Below are 20,670 nucleotides of genomic sequence, written 5' to 3'. Positions count from 1 at the left end.
AAAAAATGTTCCCTTTCATCCCCACAGTAACAAGGCAGTAAGTAGACCAGACACAGTATGGGGGCAAATGTAGGTTTACAGTTGTGAGTATACAAAACACAGTTTATTCTTGTATTATTTATTAATTATTGTATTATTTTCCATACGATTAACTCTAAACATACTTTTGCCCCACCCTGTATTTATAGTAAATATAATATAGACCCTATAGTAGATGAGTGTACACATTATATGAATAAATTGTTCACAAAAGAAGAGCAATAACTAGTTAAGAAATCATCTGGAAAACTAATTAAATTTACTCTGGTTATCAAACAAATGCAAATCATGAAGCTCTGCTATATTATTAAGTACTAGAGGCCCAATGCACAAAAATTCGTGCAAGAGTAGGCCCTTCTTCCCCAGGCTGCCGGCACCGGCTTCCCTCTGGCACCTGGGACCCGGGCCTCGCTCTGGCCCCAGCTTTGTCCAGAAGTACGTCTGGAATGACGCCCAGAAGGACGTTTGGTTTAATTAGCATATTACTCTTTTATTATTATAGATTTTTAAAAATGCTTATATCCACTGCCTATTTGGGGATAATGAAATGTGGTGGTATGATTGTAAAATGGGACAATACTTTTGAAGGAAAATTTGACAATGTGTCTTGAGCATAAAAATGGCTTAAAAACATATTCAGAATTTTATAAACTTTGATTTTTGGTTATTGTTCTATGTGTGATAAAATACGTAGTGTGCAGTAATAGCACCTTGAGTTCTCCTTTGGGCCAGGTGCTCTTTAACATGCTGCTTTTACTCACTGAATACCCTCAACTCCACGAGAGAGATGCTGCTAGCACCTCCATTGTATAGGTAAGGAAACTGAGACAGAGAGGTTAACTTGCCTACGGTTACACAACCTGTGATGGAGTTGACATTTTTAGTCACTAGAATCTGTTGTAAGAAACATAGAAGTATATTGTTAAGCAAGGCAAAAGTGATAGGTAGTTATTGGCAAAGAGTGGTATTTTTTGTAATTGAGGAAATAATTTAAATTTCAAATAGTGTAATTGTCAATAAAGTTATTGTGTGCAACTATTTAAAAGTTATTAGTCTGAAGACTGTGTGGTAGTGTGGAAAGAAAAATTATATATGCTGTGACTACCACTGTGTAAAAATATCTTAGTAAAATAGGACTTGTTATGGAAAACCAGACCATTTTCTCAGAGGTTTCTTTGTTGTTCCACATGAATGTAGTAATTAAAATGTCTCTAGAAGTACTTTACCATTTCTTAGTTATACTAAGTATTAATCTTTTGGCTATAGGTATATAGGGTAGTTCTGTATGATAAATTATAATTACACTAGAGGCCCGGTGAACGAATTTGTGTGCCAGTGGGGTCCCTCAGCCTGACCTGCAGGATCGGGCCAAAACCGGCTCTCTGACATCCCCTGAGGGGTCCCGAATTGCGAGAGGGTGCAGGCCAGGCTGAGGGACCCCACCGGTGCACGATCGGGGCTGGAGAGGGACACAGGAGGTTGGCCAGCTGGGGAGGGACCGTGGGAGGGCTCCAGGGCATATCCGGCCCATCCTGCTCAGTCCCCATTAGTCGAACCCGAGCAGCAAGCTAACCTACCGGTCGACTGTCGGTCGACTGTCTTCCCCCTGGTGGTCAGTGCATGTCATAGCAAGCGATTGAGTGGCCTTAGCATATCATTAGCATATTATGCTTTGATTGGTTGAATGGCCGACCAGTCGACCAGACAACTTAGCATATTAGGCTTTTATTATATAGGATTCAAAGTTCATGTTAATATTTACTTTAAATATATTATCTTTTTACTTGAAATAACACATTTTTCATAAGTAGTTAATTCTACACTAGAATCTTCATATTTGTATTATTTGTAATATGTAAATTTGCTTTTCCTTTGCCATTATTAGGAATTTGGATTGGTTTTGCCTATAGTCTGTCTGACAAGCACAAACCCTATTGTAACAACTGCTATTTCTAAAATAAAATATTAAGCAAATTTTTCATTTAAAAGCATCTGTACAACAAATATTTTCAGTTTTTAAATTTTAAAATCTGGTTAATTGGGCAAGATTACACATTCCAAATTATTTTCTCTATATTTTAATTTATTGTAGGCATGCATTGCAAGAAATTGCTATCCTTCTCCGTTGAATTATTACAATTTCCCAAAGTCTTGTTGTACTTCGGTGAATGAAGTTATCTGTCATGGAATTCCAGACAGACGGCCCTTGCAAGAAGGTGATATTGTTAACGGTAAGAAATATGTAAGTGTGACTTTGGTCACTATCACTAAAGAAGCAACAAGGTTTGGTGGGTGTCTGATAATGACTTATTTTTTCTTCACTGGCTTCCTGTCTTTAACTTATCCTTTTTCATATTTAAAATTTTAAATCTTAAGTCTGTGAAAACCTTTTTTATGGTGTTAAGATACTTCTAGTATGATGCCTTTGGGACAGCATGTATTTCTTTAATGCAGATTATCATGTGATTGGTAAATAGGTGAAAGGTGTCAGTGAAATGTGGGAATAATGTTGATTCAAGCGCGTTTTCTTTTTTCTTTTAGTCTACTAATGGTTTTGAAGAGCTTAGGGATAAAGAGAAATCCTTAGTAATATTAGTATATGAAAACCTTAAGAAAAAAGCTAGAAATCTTGCACAAGTGCCTTCCTTGTAAGAAGTTAAGCTCTCTTGGGAAGTTGCAAGTGCAGAGGAAGAAGCTGCCAGACATTTTCCTCTGAGATAAAAAAATGTTGAGGAAGACTCCTCTAGATGGTATTTTTAATATTGACGAACTTGGTCTCTTTAGTAATCCAGCCTCTTCAAGGACCTACATATTAAGCAAGGTAACATGAGCCCACATGTTGAAGGTTGCAGAGACTGTACCAACTGGGATGCTGGCTGTGAATGCTAGTGGAGACACTGTTTTTACTTGGATTGTTACTGCTTTAATTAGGGTATCTCTTTATAAAGTTCCAGAGGTTGTGAGGTGCCTGCCCATCCCTGTTTTTTATATAAACCCTGTTATTTATTACATGCATAATGTGTGAGGTTTTTTAGGAATGTGTGTATCGTGCTAGAGCCAACACAACTGTACTGTGATATTGTGGGCTGATAGAAAATTCGAGGTTTAAAAATATTCATTGAATGCTTTTTTAAAAAACCCTCACCCACGGAAATTTTTCCATTGATTTTTAGAGACAATGGAATAGAGAGGGAAAGACAGAGAGAAATACCAATGTGAGAGAAACACATCAATTGGTTGCCTCCTGCATGAGCCCTAACCAGGGCCCAAGCCAGGGAGGAGTCTGCAACTGAGGTACATGCCCTTGACCAGAATCGAACCCTGGACTCTTCAGTCCTCAGGCCTACGTTCTATCCACTGAGCCAAACCGGCTAGAGCAATAAAATCTGTATTCTTAAACATGGGGACAAAGAGAAGGATGAATATTCATAAATAAGTGAAGAGTAGTATAAGCTTTTCTGTTTATTGATTCACCAAGAGGAGGAAAAACTGGTTGAATAAATTAAAGCAGTATTTTCTGTTTAATGTCAAATGTAACAAAGTCTTTTATTTAATGTTATTAACTCAGGGTATTGATCTTGCACGAATGTGTCCTGGATGCATTTTTCTTCTGCCATAAATGATCAATTATACTATAAGAGTAATAAAAGGCTGCTGTCTGTCTTGTGCTGTGTGACCATGTCTCTGTTCTCCACAGTGAGTTCAGCTGTATTGTAGATAAAGTGTGTCTGTCAGGCAGTAACTGTACATCCATTGGGGTCTAATAGGAGAATGCAGAAGTTATCTTTCTCATTACGCTGCTTGATGCTGTCATGTTGGAGAAATGACTTAGATTTTGAAATAAAAACAGATGTGGTCTTAATCCCTGGCCAGTGTTGCTCAGTGGTAGAATGTTGGCCTGCATACCCAAGGGCCGAGGGTTCATTTCGGTCAAGGGCATGTACCTGGGTTGCAGGTTCGTTCCCTGAACCCAGTCAAGGCATGTGCGGGATGCAACCAATCAATGTGTTTCTCTCACATTGCTGTTTCCCTCCCTCCCTCCCTCCCTTCCCTCCTTCCCTCCCTCTTTTCCCCTCTCCCCCCCCTTCCCTTCCATTCTCTCTTTAAAAAAAAATCAATGGAAAAAATATCCTTGTGTGAGGATTAGCAAAACCAAAACCAAATGTGGTCTTTATATTTGCACATTCTTTTGCAGTGGACATCACTCTTTATCGCAATGGTTATCATGGGGACCTGAACGAGACGTTCTTTGTTGGTGATGTGGATGAGGGAGCACTGAAGCTGGTTCAGACCACGTATGAGTGCTTGATGCAAGCCATCGACGCAGGTCAGCCTCAGTGCCGGGCACCCGTGGACCTGCCTGTGTTGATGGGTTTCGAATGACTCGTCACTGCACGGGGCATTCCTGTCCCTGCCAGCCTTGCCTCTCTCCTACAAGAGTGAGCTGTGGGTTTTCACAGTGATGGTTTAAGGATGATTTGGAATCCCTTGATGAGAATGGATTGAATGATTGCCTCTCACCTGTTGACTCTTCTGTGATTTTATCTTTCTATGGCTGACAAATGAGGAGGAATGTATGGATAGTTAGTTTTGACTATAATTTTTTCCCTATGTTTTATTCTTTAATAAATATTATGTTCTCATAAAAAACTAAAACAGGATGCTAGACTCTGAGGGAAAAATGAATGATCCTCCTTTACACTTGCCTCTCCTCCTTTCTTTTTATATCTCTCTTTTCTCCTGAGGTATTCACTTTTAATAGGTTTTTTTTCCTCCTCTATGCATTAACACACACACACACACACACACACACACACACACACACCTATGTGTATGTGGTTAGTTATGATAAATGGAATCATAATTGTAGTATTCTGTAATTTGGTACTTTTTAAATTACAGTACTTTAGGAATCTTTCCACATTAGCTCATGTACCTGTATGCATAGTCTACTGCATTCTTTTAATGGCTATATATTCCATAATATAAAAATTTCTACAACTATTCGCTATTGGACTTTGGTGTTTTCTAGATGTCTTGCTATAGTGAATATCTTTGGGTAGAGGTGTATTTCTGTAGGATTTTTCTCAGGCTCTCTTTGTCCATGCAAACAATTCATACAGCGTTTATTTTGTTGGTTTGTTTAAGCTATAGCTTGTGAGGAGAGAGAAGGAAAGGCTTTGTTGCAAATATTAACAGTCTATTACCAAACAGGACACTTTGAGGGTAAATAAATTTTCAGTTGAAATCCATAGGATTTCAGCTTTATTGTTCAGTGCTCTATTTCTGTCTCTCCACACCTACTCCACCACCACAAAAAATAAAATAACCCTGTTCTGTCATCAACAAAGTATTGTGCAGGACAGAATTCTTTGGAAGTTATCTCTAATAATAGAAATTCATTGTCTTTATTGTTTTTAGTTCATTTAACATGCATGGGAGATAATGACATTTTTACTAATTTAATGACGGAGGAATGAAAAATGAAAGCATGTGATAGTTTCATATATCAATATGTATGTTTTCTTTTTACATACTCCCTGTTGATTATTTTCTTTTTTTCTTTTTTTTTTTTTTTTAAAATATATTTTATTGATATTTTTACAGAGAGGAAGGGAGAGGGACAGAGAGTTAGAAACATCGATGAGAGAGAAACATCGATCAGCCGCCTCCTGCACACCCCCCACTGGGGATGTGCCCGCAACCCAGGTACATGCCCCTGACCGGAACCGAACCTGGGACCCTTCAGTCCGCAGGCCGACGCTCTATCCACTGAGCCAAACCGGTTTCGGCTGATTATTTTCTTTAAATATATTTTTATTGATTTCAGAAAGGAAGGGGAAGGGAGAGAGAGATAGAAACATCAGTGATGAGGGAGAATCATTGATCAGCTGCCTCCTGCATGCCCCAATGGGGATTGAGCCCACAACTCAGTCATATGCCCTTTATCAGAATCAAACCCGTGGCCCTTCAGTCCGCAGGCCGATGCTCTATCCACTGAGCCAAGCCGGCCAGGGCCCCTGTTGATTATTAAAAGGCCTGTAATACTCCTAGTGGTTTTGTATGATGAGAACTTTAAATAATTGTTAGGGTTTCTGCCAGATAATGTGCTCATGTATATATCATTTTGATTCTTTGAGTTGATTGAAATAACCAGACTGCTGAAATGTTACGTTACAAAGACTTGCAAAGAAACTACCAGAAACCAAAGTCATCATAACGTAGCCAGGAAAGAACAATAGCTGCTTAATCTCGGGAAGGTGCTTTGTATGTGTCGTTTCTGTTCTATTTTCCCACTAATTTTGGCTGTGCACCATAGTGCTGAGCCACTGGAGAGCTTGGCTACCAGTTGAAATTAGCCTTCTTCAATAGGGTTTCTCAGCCTGCACATTAATGGCATATTGTATCTGATAATTGTTTGTTTGAGGGGCCTGCCTTGTGCATTGTAGGTTGCTAGGTAGCATCTCTAGTTGCTACCCACCAGATGCCATTTGTACCACCACTTTTTGTTGTGGCAACCAAAAATATCTACAGATATTAATGCGTGCACCCTTGGGACCAGGATTACCTCTGCTTTGAGAATTAAGGAGGAATCTCCCCTTTCACTCTCATTATTGATGAGCAGGGATTTTCTTTATTTGCTACTGTCCAACATGGGTTAAAATTTTGCTTTTCTTCCCATTGATTGGGGTTGATAGGAAGGCTTGATGGGAATGCAAGAATATCATTATGAAAGTCAGCATGGTTCCTCAAAATCATTAACCTCCCACCCCCAAAAATGTCAAGCTGGAACACCTGGTTAAGAGCAAGTAAGTGTTAATTAAAATGATTCCTGAGCTTTTTGCCCAGAAATTTGATGAGCTGGAGAAGGTATGTTGTACCTGAACCTCAGGTTGAAATCAGGCAGAGGAGGAGACTAGGGAGTCGGAGGACACCCAGAACCGTGGCTGGATTCCCCAGGAGTCTGGCAGGGCCCAGTGCAAAGGTCTCAGTGCCAGGAGTCTTCACAGCAATGAGAACCAGTTCTTTTGTTTTTTATGGAAATAGAAGTAAAAGTCATAAAAATTAAATGAAGTAGGAAGTATATACAAGTGAGAAGTACCTTTCTATACCTTACCCCAGAGGCAACTGAATAATTTGAGAACCACATTTATGGGGATGAAGAAGTCCCAAGGATGTAATTCTTTGAGAAGTTGATGAGAGTGAAGCTCAGGACAAGTCAAGTTACTTTGGACATTCCTTTTTCTCCTGATGCTCTTTCCTCTCTTATCTCTTCCTCTCACTTTAATAGAATAGCACAGTTGGCCTTAGGGAAGGAGAGAAGTGTGTTTTCCATTCTGTTTATTCAGAAAGCAAAAGGTGCTTCCTCCCATTTACTCTATGCATTTCCACATCAAAGGAGGAAGTACAGGTGCTACTAGTTTGAATCACCCCTTTGCCATTTACTGCCAAAATAGCTTCTCTGTGCCTCAGGTTCCTCATGTGGAAGTTTCAGCATGTAGGCCTATAAAGCATTCAGAAAGGTTCTTGGCACATTGATAGTAATTGCTTAGTAAACATTAGCTTTTATTACTGTTTCATAAGTCTTCTCTTTCCCTTTTAGTGAAACCTGGCGTTCGATACAGAGAACTGGGAAACATTATTCAGAAGCACGCCCAAGCAAATGGCTTTTCAGTTGTTCGAAGCTACTGTGGGCATGGAATCCATAAGCTTTTTCATACAGCCCCCAATGTACCCCACTATGCCAGTAAGTACTGTCCAAAGATTTGATATTTGCTAACCATTTATTCAACAAATATTCAAACATTTAGCAGCGCCTACTATTTTGTATTTATTAGAATAATCTATTAGCTGTTATAAATAGACCCTAGAATTGTATATTTGCTCAAACACAATACATGTTTACATGTACGTTTTGTTCACATAACAGTCCAAGGCATGTGTGTTTGATCACTGTGGGAGTTTCCCTCCTAATCTATAGATACTAGAAGCCCAGTGCATGAAAATCATGCACTCTGGAGGCGGGGAGGGTGGTCCCTCAGCCTGGCCTGTGCCCTCTCGCAGTCAGGGAGCCCTCTGGGGATGTCCAACTGATGGCTTAGGCCTGCACCCCATGGACATCCTTAGTGCTGCCGCTGAAGCAGGAGAGGCTCCCGCCACCACCACTGCACTTGCCAGCCATGAGCCTGGCTCAGGGCTTCTGGTTGGGCGGTGCTCCCCCTGTGGGAGCACACTGACCACCAGGGGGCAGCTCCTGCATTGAGTGTCTGCCCCCTGGTGGTCAGTACACGTCAGAGTGATTGGTCGTTCTGCCATTAGGTCGATTTGCATATTACCCTTTAATTATATAGCATAGGGGAAAGGGGAAGCATTGGAGGGGTATGCTTGGGAGGTTTTAATGAGCCAGCCTGGACTTGGGATAATCACATACACTTCTCATTGGCAGAAATTTAGTCACATGGCTACACTAATTGTAAGGGAGGTTAAGAATGTTATCCAGCTGAATACTCTGGGAGAAAAGTAAACTAATTTTGGTGATTAGCTAACAGTCTCAGCTACCTGTCTAGCCATCACTATTCTGATTCCTTTAACGAAATGGCTTCAGCTTGGTTTGACATGAGTTCTTAGTCTGTGTCAGATTTTGTACTATTTGTTGGTGTAAATGAGGGGAATAGACAAAGTACCTTTCTTCCAGCTGAGTGCTGTCTGATAGAATAACAAAGGAAGTGTAGGAGAGTTTTCTCCCAGAAAGCTTTTTTCTTGGAGAATAAGACATATAGGAATAAGTCTTGTTATTTAGTGCTAGAAATGAAAGCTGTTTACAGTAAGTGACCTGAGAAGGAATTTAACAATTGCTATGTAAACACTTCCATGTATCTCCTTGTTGCTTAAGTTTTCTCATCTGTATAATTGTAGGGAATGGTTGGCACCTACCCTAGAACTGTTATCAGGGTAAAGTGAGATATTATTACATAGAAAACACTTAACGTTAACCTTTAGAATGGTGGTGATTATTATATACATGATCTCAGTGATTTTCAGCCGGTATGCTGCAGCACCCTGATGTGCCACAAGAATTTTAAAACATGCAATACCTGACTATTTAGTCAGATGCACTGACCTCTTTTCCCTTAGATTGTCAAATAGCCATCTGGTGTGAATGCCCTGTCTTAAACCATAACTATATAGGTTATATAATAGAGCTGCATTTTATTGGTTACATTGCATAAAAAAGTTGCATCTGATTATTTAATTCTTGGTACCAGAAATTCATACATACAAGTATAGGTACCCGATTTTTAAAAAAAGTCACTTGGAGCAAAAAGGGTAGATAATTACTATTAATACTTTTTTATGTAAATCAAAATTATATTTTTTTATTAGATTGGCAAAAAGTCTGTTATTTTGGTGTGCTGCAGAATTTTAGTAATAAGTTCATATGATTCATGAGATGAAAAAGATTGAAAATCATACATTATCTCATTTGATCATCACAACTCCTTGCATAATTTCTTAGCCATATTTGAAAAAGCAGATGTTGTGCTTAGAGAAGTAATTTATTTACTCAGCTTCACACAAACTAGTAAGTAAATGCCAGGATTAGGATTTGTACCTGGGTTCTGTCTGGCTTTCTAGAGTCAATCTTCTCCTGTACTTTGTGCTGCTGGTAAAGACTGCGGCAGTGTGGTGCTGGGCCTGTGGGGGAAATAAAGAATGGCCAAGATTTGGTTTGGCGGGGAAGATGAAGACCATTCTAGGTGGAGGGGAAGCATGAATAAGTGCTTCAAGTTGAGACTGAACAGAGATAATAATACAAGCTTGGCTATTGTGTGTTAAGAACTATTAGTAATAACCCTAACCGGTGTGGCTTAGTGGATAGAGCGTCGGCCTGTGGACTGAAAGGGCATGTACCTTGGTTGCGGGCATGTACCTTGGTTGCGGGCACATCCCCAATAGGAGGTGTGCAGGAGGCAGCTGATCGATGTTTCTCTCTCATCGATGTTTCTAACTCTCTATCCTTCTCCCTTCCTCTCTGTGAAAAATCAATAAAAAAACATATATATATATATTTTTAAAAAAAGAACTATTAGTAATAACAGTGCCAGCCTGAGGACATTTGACTTTATTTGTAGGGATTTTCAGAAACATTTTTGGGCAGAGGAGTGGCAAGTGAAGTTGCTATTTTGGGAAGACCAATTTGGCAATGGTATGTAGAATGTATTGGAGTTGTGAACTGGTGTTGTTAGCCCAGTGCACTGGCAGTGGTCCAGCTGTGAGGTGGTAAAACCCTGGATGGAAGGTTGTGAAGAGGAAGGGAAATGAGCCAGAAGCCACTTAGGAGGAGCTGAAGAAGTTGTTTAGAGTATAGCATTTGACATAGATCAATAAGCATTTATTAGCAGGCCACATAGTTCTTTTTATTTAACTTGTGAATTAAGCTTGAAATAAAAGCTAGGAGCAGAAAACTAGTAGCCGACTCCATTCCTTACTGGTAAGCCCTGTAATCAAGTAGTGTGCATTCTCTTAGGACAGAAGTAGCTCTTCTGATTACAGTGGGGCGTATGTGTGTAAATAAAAAGTATCTGTGCAGGGAGGGAATGAAAATGTGCCCTTACAGAGGTGACAAACTCAGGTTTAGGTGTGGGTGATACAAAGAGAGACTGTTGAAAGGAGATAGAATTTGTGGGAGAAGGAGATATGTGTCAGTGATGTTGGGGTCAGCAAAATACGGTGCCATTGGTATATAAGAGATGCCACTTGAAGTTTTTTAAAACCATCTAGTTAGAAATAAAAAAATTCTGAGGAAAGAAGCAAGGGTGAGCTAGGTCTACTTCATTTCATACATTTGATACGTTTATGAAACGTCACTGTAAATCTGGTTTATGTAAATCAAAATCTGTTGTGCTCACTTTAGGGAAGTGTTAGAGGAAACTGTTGAGAGAGTCCTTGTGGAGCGGAGGCCTTTGGGAATGTAAATGATCTCTGCTTTGGTTTGTAACTCCATATGCCTGACCTACTGAGGCTGGAACCAGGAAATTGTGTTAACTTCCCTCCACCCCTTCTGTCTGAGAGAAGTCCTTATTAGATGAGAGTTCGCTTCATTATTTAGGTCATTAATGGTTGGGAAGTGATGATGATAATACCTACATTTAGAATGTATATTGCAATAATTCTGTGAGGTACACATTTTTAAAAAAATCCTTAGCACAGTGTCTGCAATAGTGTAGTCACTCAGATAATGTGTATTGGTTGAGATACATTGAGAAACAAACCATGAGTCAAGATGTGTGGGAGTTGTAACCTTTCTAGAATAATGAGTCGATGGCAGAATTAGGAGTGGAGCTCAGATTCTCTTTATCAGTGCTGTTCAATAGAATAGATGGGGCACGTATGGAATGTAAAAATTTCTAATGGTCCTATTCAAAGAGTAAAAAGAAATAGGTGAAATTAATTTTAATAGTATATTTTATTTAGTCTATTACATTCAAAATAGTAGCATTTCAACATATAATGAATGTAAAAGTTATTGAGATATATTGCACGCTTTTTTTGTCTTTGAAATCGGCATATTTTTACACTTACAGCCCATCTCATTTTGTACCAACCACTTTTCCAATGCTCAGTGGCTACATGCAGGCAGTGCTGCCGTGTCCGACAGCAGCTCTAGATTTCTTCATCCTTTTTTCTGTCCATGACACCACACTGACACTCTTGATGTTTTCTTTTTGATATCCTCAAGGGAATAGGACCAATTCTTTATATGTAGTAATTGCATGTCATTTGGAGAAAGTTATTTAGATTAGAAATAAAAAGTCAAAATTATGTTTACTCCTCAGATTTTGGCAATACCTAAGGTAGTGGAAGCCACCATGATAGCTATTCACAAGGAAAGATGTGGGTGAGGTTAGACCATACCTAGAAAGTGTGATATTAGTAAATTCAGCCTCAGTGGACATGTGTTATTCATTACCAAAGTCAGCACCATGAAGACCCAACAACCAGACCAAAAAACCCTGTTTTGGCCACCTGCTGGTCTGGCGGAGTAAATGCAGGCCTTCATTTATTGGGGCTGTTATTAGTTGGTTTTTAATTTGAAATTCAAACTGGTTCTCTGTTTTTGTCTGAGGGTGTCTAAAAAGGCCTGTTCCTATTTTTAACTTTTTGGCATCCTGGGGAAGGATGGTAGGTCTGGACAGTTTGACTAATAGTTGCATTTCTCATGATGGTCCTGAAAAATACTCTTATGTTAGTGAATTTGGACCAAAAGTTAAACAGTATTTGGAAGGAGAAATGGAATTTCTGATTTCAAATAAAAAGGAATAGTGTCGTCAGCATTAAAAAAAAATAGGTTAGTGTGCAGAGGCTTTCTCCCCCTTTGAAGATAAGAAAAAGAAGACAACTGAAAAATCATGCCGTGTTTCTATGGGCTGTGCCCCCTCCCACCCCACATCCACACACACCTCTGTTATACCTGGATGAGTAAGGAATTTTGCTTGGTTCCATGATTGTATTTCTAATCCTGCTATAACATAAATGGTGGCACTTTTCCTTTTGTAAAAGTGATAACCACATCTAAAATTCAGCCTTTGGATATCTGTGTATTTTCCTAGAGAAAACATAAGCAGTGTGAAGTGCATGGAGGACAGTATCTGCTCCAGAGTAGGTGGTTGTCATCTACCTAATAAAAGAGTAACATGCTAATTGACTGTACCTTTGCAACACCCACCAGCCAATCAGGAGCGAGTATGCAAATTAACCCAACAAAGATGGCGGGTTAATTTGCATACACAGGTGCTGAGCTGTCGGGGATGGGGCTGGACGCTTGCGTCGCACCACCCCAGCTGCTCTGGGCCTCTGAGCAGCATAGGAAGGCAGAAAGGCGGCTCCGGCCAGAGCGAAGGCGGTGCCGGCAGCCAAGGGAACGAAGGCCCATTCTTGCATGGATCTTCATTTGTGCATCGGGCCACTAGTTTGTTAATGATCTACTGTAAGAAAGGAGAATCACGAGAGGAGAAGGTAATTGAGGATGTCTAATGGGAATATAGTTATCTCCTCTTTCCAGTGATCTTTTTAACAATACACTGTTGGTTTTTTGCTATGTTTTTAGTTTTTTTCTTCTTTAATTTCAGAAAATAAAGCAGTTGGAGTGATGAAGGCGGGCCACGTATTTACCATTGAGCCAATGATTTGTGAAGGTGAGCAAAAAGGATGCTGTACATTTCTTAATTGAATTTTTGTTTACTCTTGGTTACTGATGTACAAATTAGTAGTCTGCTCTACTTACTTTTTGCTTCATTTCTGCTCCCTGTCCCATCTCAACTTGGTTTAGTATCATGTAGAGAAGTAAACATTGTAAGGCTTGCCTGGCTGGAGTGACTCTGTTGGTTGAGCATTGTCCTGTGCACCAAAAGGTTGCTGATTCCATTCCCAATTGGGACACAAACAGAAGGCAACTGATAATCTCTCTTGCCCTCTTTCCCCTCTCTGTCTCTCCCCCCTCTCCCCTTTCTCTCCTCTCCCCTCTCTCCCCTCTTCCCTCTCCCCTCTTCCCTCTCCCCTCTTCCCTCTCCCCTTCCCTCCCCTCTCCTCTCTCAGCATGTCCTTGGGTAAGGATTAAAAAAATAAATGTTTAAACATTGTAAGGGTTGGCAAGGAAGCAGTAGTTTCTCTTGTTGTCAGTAGATGCTGAAGTACTTGAATCCTGGTCCCTTTTCATAAAGATCCTGTCAAAGGATGCATTGTAATTTTTAATTATTTATTGATTGATTTAAGGGAAGAGAGAGAGAGAGAGACAGAGACAGACAGAGACAGAGACAGACACATCGGTTTGTTGTTCCATTTACTTATTCATTCACTGGTTGCTTCTTGTATGTGCTCTGACAGGGGATCGAACCCACAACCTTGGTGTATTGGGACAACACTTTAATCAACTGAACCACCTAGCTAGGGCCTACATTGTCGTAATTAGAAGCCTCCATCAAGCCTGTGTAGAAATTCTTGCTTGACATGGGGAAGGGATGGGAAGGTAGAGAGGAGGAGAAAAGAAGAAGAGCCACTCACTTTGACACAGTTAAATGATTAAATTCTCCACAATTTATGAGGTAGGTGCTGTTGATCAAGCAAATTGATCCTCGAAGAGATGATGTAACTTGCATAAAGTCGTTTAGCGAGTTACATGGCAGATTTTGTCGGACTCCAATGTCCTGAGCTGTTCTGCCTCTTCCAGGTCTGCACTCAAGATGTCAGGTGGTGTCACACAACTATTGTGGAGAAAGCACAGCACAGACATACCTAGTGCTGGCAGTTGTATGTCCTCACTGTTGCTATTCAGTGAGGCATGTGGCAATGATGATAATAGACTCAGTTGGTAACTCGGGTCTGCTCCATGAAGCCTTTGCCTTTCCTTTCTGCCCGTTCTTTGTTGGGATTAGGGATGCAGAGTGAGGCAGTAGTAGTAGGCATGTGTCCTGGGCCCTGTGTGAAAGGATATGCCTGTCTCTGATCCTCCCAGTCTATTTTATAACTTAATCTTGGGAGAGACATCCTATTACTTCTACCAGATAATCTTCCTTAGACCTGGGTCTCTAAACCCAGCCTGCACTCAAGTGGTGGAGGGGAACATTGGAGATCCTTTGAGAGGCTGCCTACTTTTTTTTCTGTAAAATGGGAAAAATGGTTTATATTTTGCCACTTCTCCAGGGCTGCTGTAAGAATTAAGAGAGATGATCTTTATTAACACTGGCTATAGTTTAGTCAGATGTCAGAGTTATACCAGGAAAGAGCTAAATTCATTCATTCATTTTTTTTCTTACAGCTTTATGGTGAGTGGTATTAATATATTTTCTAAAATGAAACCCGAGTGCTTTTATTTTGGAAATACTACCTTGATTTGATATTTGGGAAGTATAAAACATGTCAAGTTATAACACCTTTGTAAATTTAAATATCAATGGCTTTAGCTAAAACTTAGTTGAATAGGAATCCTAATAGAGAATTTTCTAATTGGTTTTCTGTGCTATCTACAGATATAGGATACAGAGATACACTTATCTAGACTTTAGAAAACTGGATGATGGAAGTAAGAAATTGTTTCTGGTTGTTTTAGGTGGATGGCAGGATGAAACCTGGCCAGACGGGTGGACTGCAGTGACGAGAGATGGGAAGCGGTCTGCTCAGTTTGAGCACACCCTGCTGGTCACGGACACTGGCTGTGAAATCCTAACCCGGCGACTGGATAGCGAGCGGCCTCACTTCATGTCCCAGTTTTAATTTCCCCGAGATGGCACATCTCAGTAACACTTCCTGGCTGTACTTGGCTTTTTATTGAGAGTACAGGATGGAAGAGAAATTTTTTATTATTTGTTTTGTTTTGACTATAGATAAGGAAGGATTGCAGCATTTGACACGTGTCCTCAAGACCTTGTCTTGGGTCTGGAAAAGCCAAGAAGAATAAAGGAAACACTTTCAACTCCTTTCAGTGTTCCCCTCTCTCCCTCCTCCCACCCCCAATCTCTGCTGCACCCCTGTTTTCTCATTTGCCCTTTGAGCACTTTTACCTAAACCTGCTTCTAGTTGCTTTTATCACTGCCACAACTGGGCACCGAGAGCCAGCTGCTTTCCAGATAGATGAATGTGGAATATGAGAACCCTTGAAACTTTAGCAACATATGTTGTTTCAGATTTTTTTTATTATATAGGAAATATATATGTATACATTTTAAATTCCTTATATGTAATTACTGAACACTATGTGCCCTGGATTTGTGTTGATTCTGCTTTGACGGGGTTATATGCTGTCCTAAATGGACCCATAGTGTGCAGTGGGTTAATTCCCAGTTGGGAATTGTCGTCGTCCTCCCCCCACCCCCCAATGCTAATTATTTACCTTTGTAGTTGTGTGGAAGGAAACACTTGGTCAGACTGACTGTCAGTGAATGGATGTGGCAAAATTCACTTTGGGAAAAGGTTAGGTTTTTTAAAAATCTAGTTTATGGCAAAAATAGCCATGCTCCACGTGGTAGTGGCTGTTGCAGAGCATGAGGATTTTTTAATACATTGCTATTTCAGACCTCTCTTTGGTCAAAATGGGAGGGAAAGAGTTCCCTTTCTTCCACTCTTTTTTATTTCTAGACTACACCTTGGAGATATTCAGGGGAGGGTGGGGGTTGCACTATGGCAGTGGTCGGCAAACTGCGGCTTGCGAGCCACGGTTTGCCGCTCTGTTGACTAATAAGTTTGCCGACCATTGCACTATGGGAGTGGATGGGGAAAGCCAGTTTTGAAAGCTCTCCAGCAGTGAGTGAAGTCAGTCAGGTGAGAGGTTAGACCTAACGTTTAGTAAACCTGGTGGGGAGGAGAAAGGAACCCCTTGCAAGACTGGACTGTTTCCTTGCAGCAGGGATGAGCTGTAAACATTCTTCACCTTTACATCACTGGGAACCTCATTAGAAATGACCTCAGCTGCCCAATATCTATGCTCTTTTCAGTAGGTCAGTACAAGTGGGATTGTTTCCAGTGAAGGCATAGCCGATCAAAGGCATTGTCGTCAAGAGTTTCAGGTGACTTTCTTGTAAGATAATTTGATACCACTGACATGTTAATACTTGTAGGAGAATATCTTTCCCAGAGTGCCTCAGACGTTATTGCTTTAAAAGAATTATGATAATGTTTTCATTTTATTATTTTAATGATTTAGTCAGGTGACTGAATCTGGTGTAGACTTTCGGGGGTATGTGTGCGAAGTTTTTTATCAAACTGTAATATTTGTGAATGGAATGCCTTGCAATATGAATGTTAATATAATGTGTAAAGGGAGATTAAAAAGTTTGAGTGATTATCCTGCCATGTAGTCATTAACTTTGCTGCATTTTGTTTGGGATTTCAAGGGAAATGGGGTGGTTGATTTCAGAATCTAAAATAAACTCAAGACTATTTGAATAAAAATACTTCTTCAAGTTTAATGGCCATATAAAAATTCCAGTACTGTGTTTAGTTCAGCGAGTCTACCAGCAGCATTTGAGATGCAAATGTGTTTTTGAGAGCTTTTAAGACAGAGAATGCTACCTAGTTAGTGGAGCATTGTATGTACTGATAGTGGGATTAAGTGTGTGCTGATTCACTGTCTATCATTACAAAGTAAGTTCCAGGAAAAGATCTTGGTGGGATGGTTCTTTTGTTAAAAGATAAGACACCATACTGGTGGTGATGCTTTTCTCAGTTTGGGAGATTTTAAAATAATACGGGCTCTGTTCTGATTGTATATATCTAATTATAGATGTTTATTAGTTTTAGATAAGAAAACATCTAGTTACATTATTCTGCCAACTTCTCAAAAAAATGAGCCAATGTGTTAACTTTTTTTTGTAATAATGTTTTGTTTTGTTATTCCTCACCCAAGGATATTTTTCCATTGATTTTTTAGGGAGAGTGGGAAAGAGAGGGAAAAACAGAGAGAAACATTGATGTGAGAGAAACACATCGATTGGTTACCTCCTGCACACTCCCTGACCAGGGCCCTGGGCCCGGGAGGAGCCTGCAACTGAGGTACGTGCCCTTGACCAGAATTGAACCTGGGATCCTATGGTCTGCAGGACAACACTCTATCCACTGAGCCAAACCTGCTAGGGCTGTAATAACGTTTAAAATAATCTTTTTTCCCCCCTACCAGTCCTCCATGCCCCTTTGGAATTATAATTTAGAGGAAGGAAAACATATTAGCCTTTTAATTTCATTTTATGTCTTTTGCTGATAAAATGGATTAAGGTTCATTAGAACTCATTTACCAACACCTTTATACCACTTGTCATCCACATGTCTTAAGTAAATAGGAAGAAGAGGTTTAGAAATTTGTTTGCCAACTTAGCTTGATTCCTCAATTTGTTTTATAATCAATTCTGTATTTCACTGTGTTTGGTTAAAATTAAGAGCAGGATGCTCCACTTCGCTAAAGCCCCCCAATGCACCCTCATGGTATCAATAAGCTATTTCTCTCTTTTTTTCTTTTTTTTTTACTTCCAATTTTTTATTTTGAAAATTAAAAAAAAAACTTGGAAGTATAGTACCATGAAATTATCATATATCTTTTTCTTGTACTCAACAATTGTTATTTTGTCATAATTTGTCTACCTAAGCACACTTTTCATTTGAAAGAAGTGGCATTGTACTTCACCCATTACTCATACAGCACGTATCTTAACACATAAGGACATTTCCTACATGGCCATAGTACAGTTATCTTACCCAAGGATTTAACATTGATACACAATTGTCTACTGCAGTGATTTTCAACCTTTTTCATTTCATAGCACACAAACTAAAATTTGGCACACCAAAAAATTTTTTTTGCTGATCTGACAAAAAAAATAGATATTATTTTAATTTATTCACACCAGATGGCTTTTGTGTTAGCTGTTATTTTTTTCATTTGACAACCTAAGGGAAAAGAAGTCAGTGCCCCTGACTAAATAGTCAGGTATTGCACGTTTTAAAAATTTCTTGTGGCACATCAGTGTGTTATGGCACACCGGTTGAAATCGCTGGGCTAATGTATCATACATATTCAAGCTTGAGTCTCAATTTCTCCCAAAATGTTCTTCAGAGTTTTTTTTTTTTTTTTTAATCTAGCATCCAGACCCATGGCATTCAGTTGTCATGTATCTGTGGTCTTCTTTACTCTAGAGCAGTGGTTCTCAACTTTTCTAATGCCGTGACCCTTTAATACAGTTCCTCATGTTGTGGTGACCCCCAACCATCAAATTATTTTCGTTGCTACTTCATAACTGTAATTTTGCTACTGTTATGAATCGTAATGTAAATATCTGTGTTTTCTGATGGCCTTAGGCGACCCTGCTAGCGGTTCTCAACCTGTGGGTCGCCTAAGACCATCGAAAAACACAGATATTTACATTACGATTCATAACAGTAGCAAAATTACAGTTTTGAAATAGCAACGAAAATAATTTTATGGTTGGGGGTCACCACAACATGAGGAACTGTATTAAAGCGTTGCGGCATTAGAAAGGTTGAGAACCACTGCCCTAGAGCAATCCCTCCCCCGCCTTTTTTTAAAAAAATGAAATTGACACTTGAAAAAGCAGGCCAGTTAGCTTGTAGAATTCTGTATTTCTCTGTTTCTCATGAGTAGGTTCAAGATAAACATTTTGGCAGAAGACACCATAATGGCATATGGTATGTCCCATTCATTGCATCACATCTCATTAGGAGGCACATAATATTGTCATATTTAATGCCAATACAAGTTTTTCACTTGGATTCTGTCAGATCTTTTTATTTTAAAAATTAAAAACGTCTTTTTTTAAAAAGCAAATAATTTGGGAGGAGATACTTGGAGACCATTTGGAGATCCTGTTCACTCAATGGTTTTAGTGTTCACTGCAGAATCCATTATTTTATTAAACTGATAGCTGCAAATTGGGAATTTCTAAACCTAATATTTCATCTGCATTATTAGCTGGCACCCTTTTACAAAGAAGCATTTTTCCTCCCTCTTATCCCCCCCTTTTTTTTTTAGTATCTTTGGGTTCATTGATGCTTTTTAAACATTCTATTTAAATTACTGGAATTCCAAATTTGGTCAGCAGGAACACCTTTAAGCTTATTCATGGATTATTTTGACTTGTGCCTAAAAGGCATAATACCGTGCCTTTTGCTAAGCAAGATATTTTAGGTTTATCATACACTTTGCCTGCCTCAGACTGGTATCTGGCTATTTCTTCAAGGAAAAGCCTACTCCCTTTTCTTGGGAAATCAAGATCTGGATGCCACTGTTTGTCATTGTTCCTAGGCCCTTTCAGGGAATGGAGCCAGAAAATGCATTGTTTATATATCACGAATTTCTTCACATACTTTATTTCAAATCTGTCTTTCTCACCTTTCCCTGTTCCCTATCTGTATCTTCTCTGATGGTGAGAACTTTGGTTTTGAACAACATCAGTATTTACTATTTGGTTGATTCTACAAGATGTAAAATTATTTCAGAATGATTACGTGAAGATCACTACCAACAATAAAGTTATTTAATGCAAAATTTGCGATTCTTTTTATTCTTGGAACATGTCATTAAGGGCGTGCAGAGTATTGGTTTAAAAATTATTTGAAGTAATTAATTTTGATCCTACTGTGTGCTAAATTTCATAAACTGCAAGCTACTGTTTAACAATGAATGCAGTGAATACAGTAGGAGTAGTGAGGATAATTTAGTGGCCTGGGAGTTAGAAATATTGGAACCATTTGAGATAGTATAAGATTCTGTCTGCATTTGATGGTGTTTGACTTCTCCCAGGCTCTCTAGCTATGATAGGAGCAAATTATACCACTTGTGGATGTGTGGCTTATTTTCCAATATAGTAGGGGGGAAATCATCTAGACAGTAATGTTTTAGGGACAAATTGTTTCACAGTGTAGGCTGCATTATGCTAAGATTCTAAAAGGTAATGAGTTTAGCTTCATTTTAAAAATAAACATGTAAGGAAAGGTCAGCTTAGTAGCACATGCTCCACACATGGCAATTCTCCAGCCTCAGTGTCTGAACTCTGAGGTGCAAGCAGCCTTTGGTGGCAGCCTCCCCCCTTACCTCTTCTTTTTGGTGTGAAGGATTACAATAAAAAAACT

At 39.4% G+C, this 20,670-nt stretch overlaps 1 protein-coding gene across 1 annotated transcript in view; it reads left to right on the top strand.

Moving 5' to 3' along the window:
* The window catches only part of METAP1 (methionyl aminopeptidase 1), a 79,018-nt gene extending 62,009 nt beyond the window's left edge, over positions 1 to 17,009 (top strand). The window contains exons 7-11 of the mRNA XM_080657797.1: positions 2,132 to 2,270; positions 4,235 to 4,366; positions 7,643 to 7,786; positions 13,170 to 13,235; positions 15,146 to 17,009. Coding sequence (XP_080513923.1) covers positions 2,132 to 2,270; positions 4,235 to 4,366; positions 7,643 to 7,786; positions 13,170 to 13,235; positions 15,146 to 15,309 — 645 coding nt within the window. The 3' untranslated portion in view covers positions 15,310 to 17,009. The remainder of the gene's footprint in view (positions 1 to 2,131; positions 2,271 to 4,234; positions 4,367 to 7,642; positions 7,787 to 13,169; positions 13,236 to 15,145) is intronic.
* The last annotated feature ends 3,661 nt before the right edge of the window (positions 17,010 to 20,670 follow it).

Source organism: Plecotus auritus, assembly GCF_963455305.1.
Source record: "Plecotus auritus genome assembly, chromosome: 1".
NCBI classification, from domain to species: domain Eukaryota; kingdom Metazoa; phylum Chordata; class Mammalia; order Chiroptera; family Vespertilionidae; genus Plecotus; species Plecotus auritus.
Note: the sequence above shows the minus strand (reverse complement) of the source record. Positions and strands in the feature narration are given on the sequence as shown.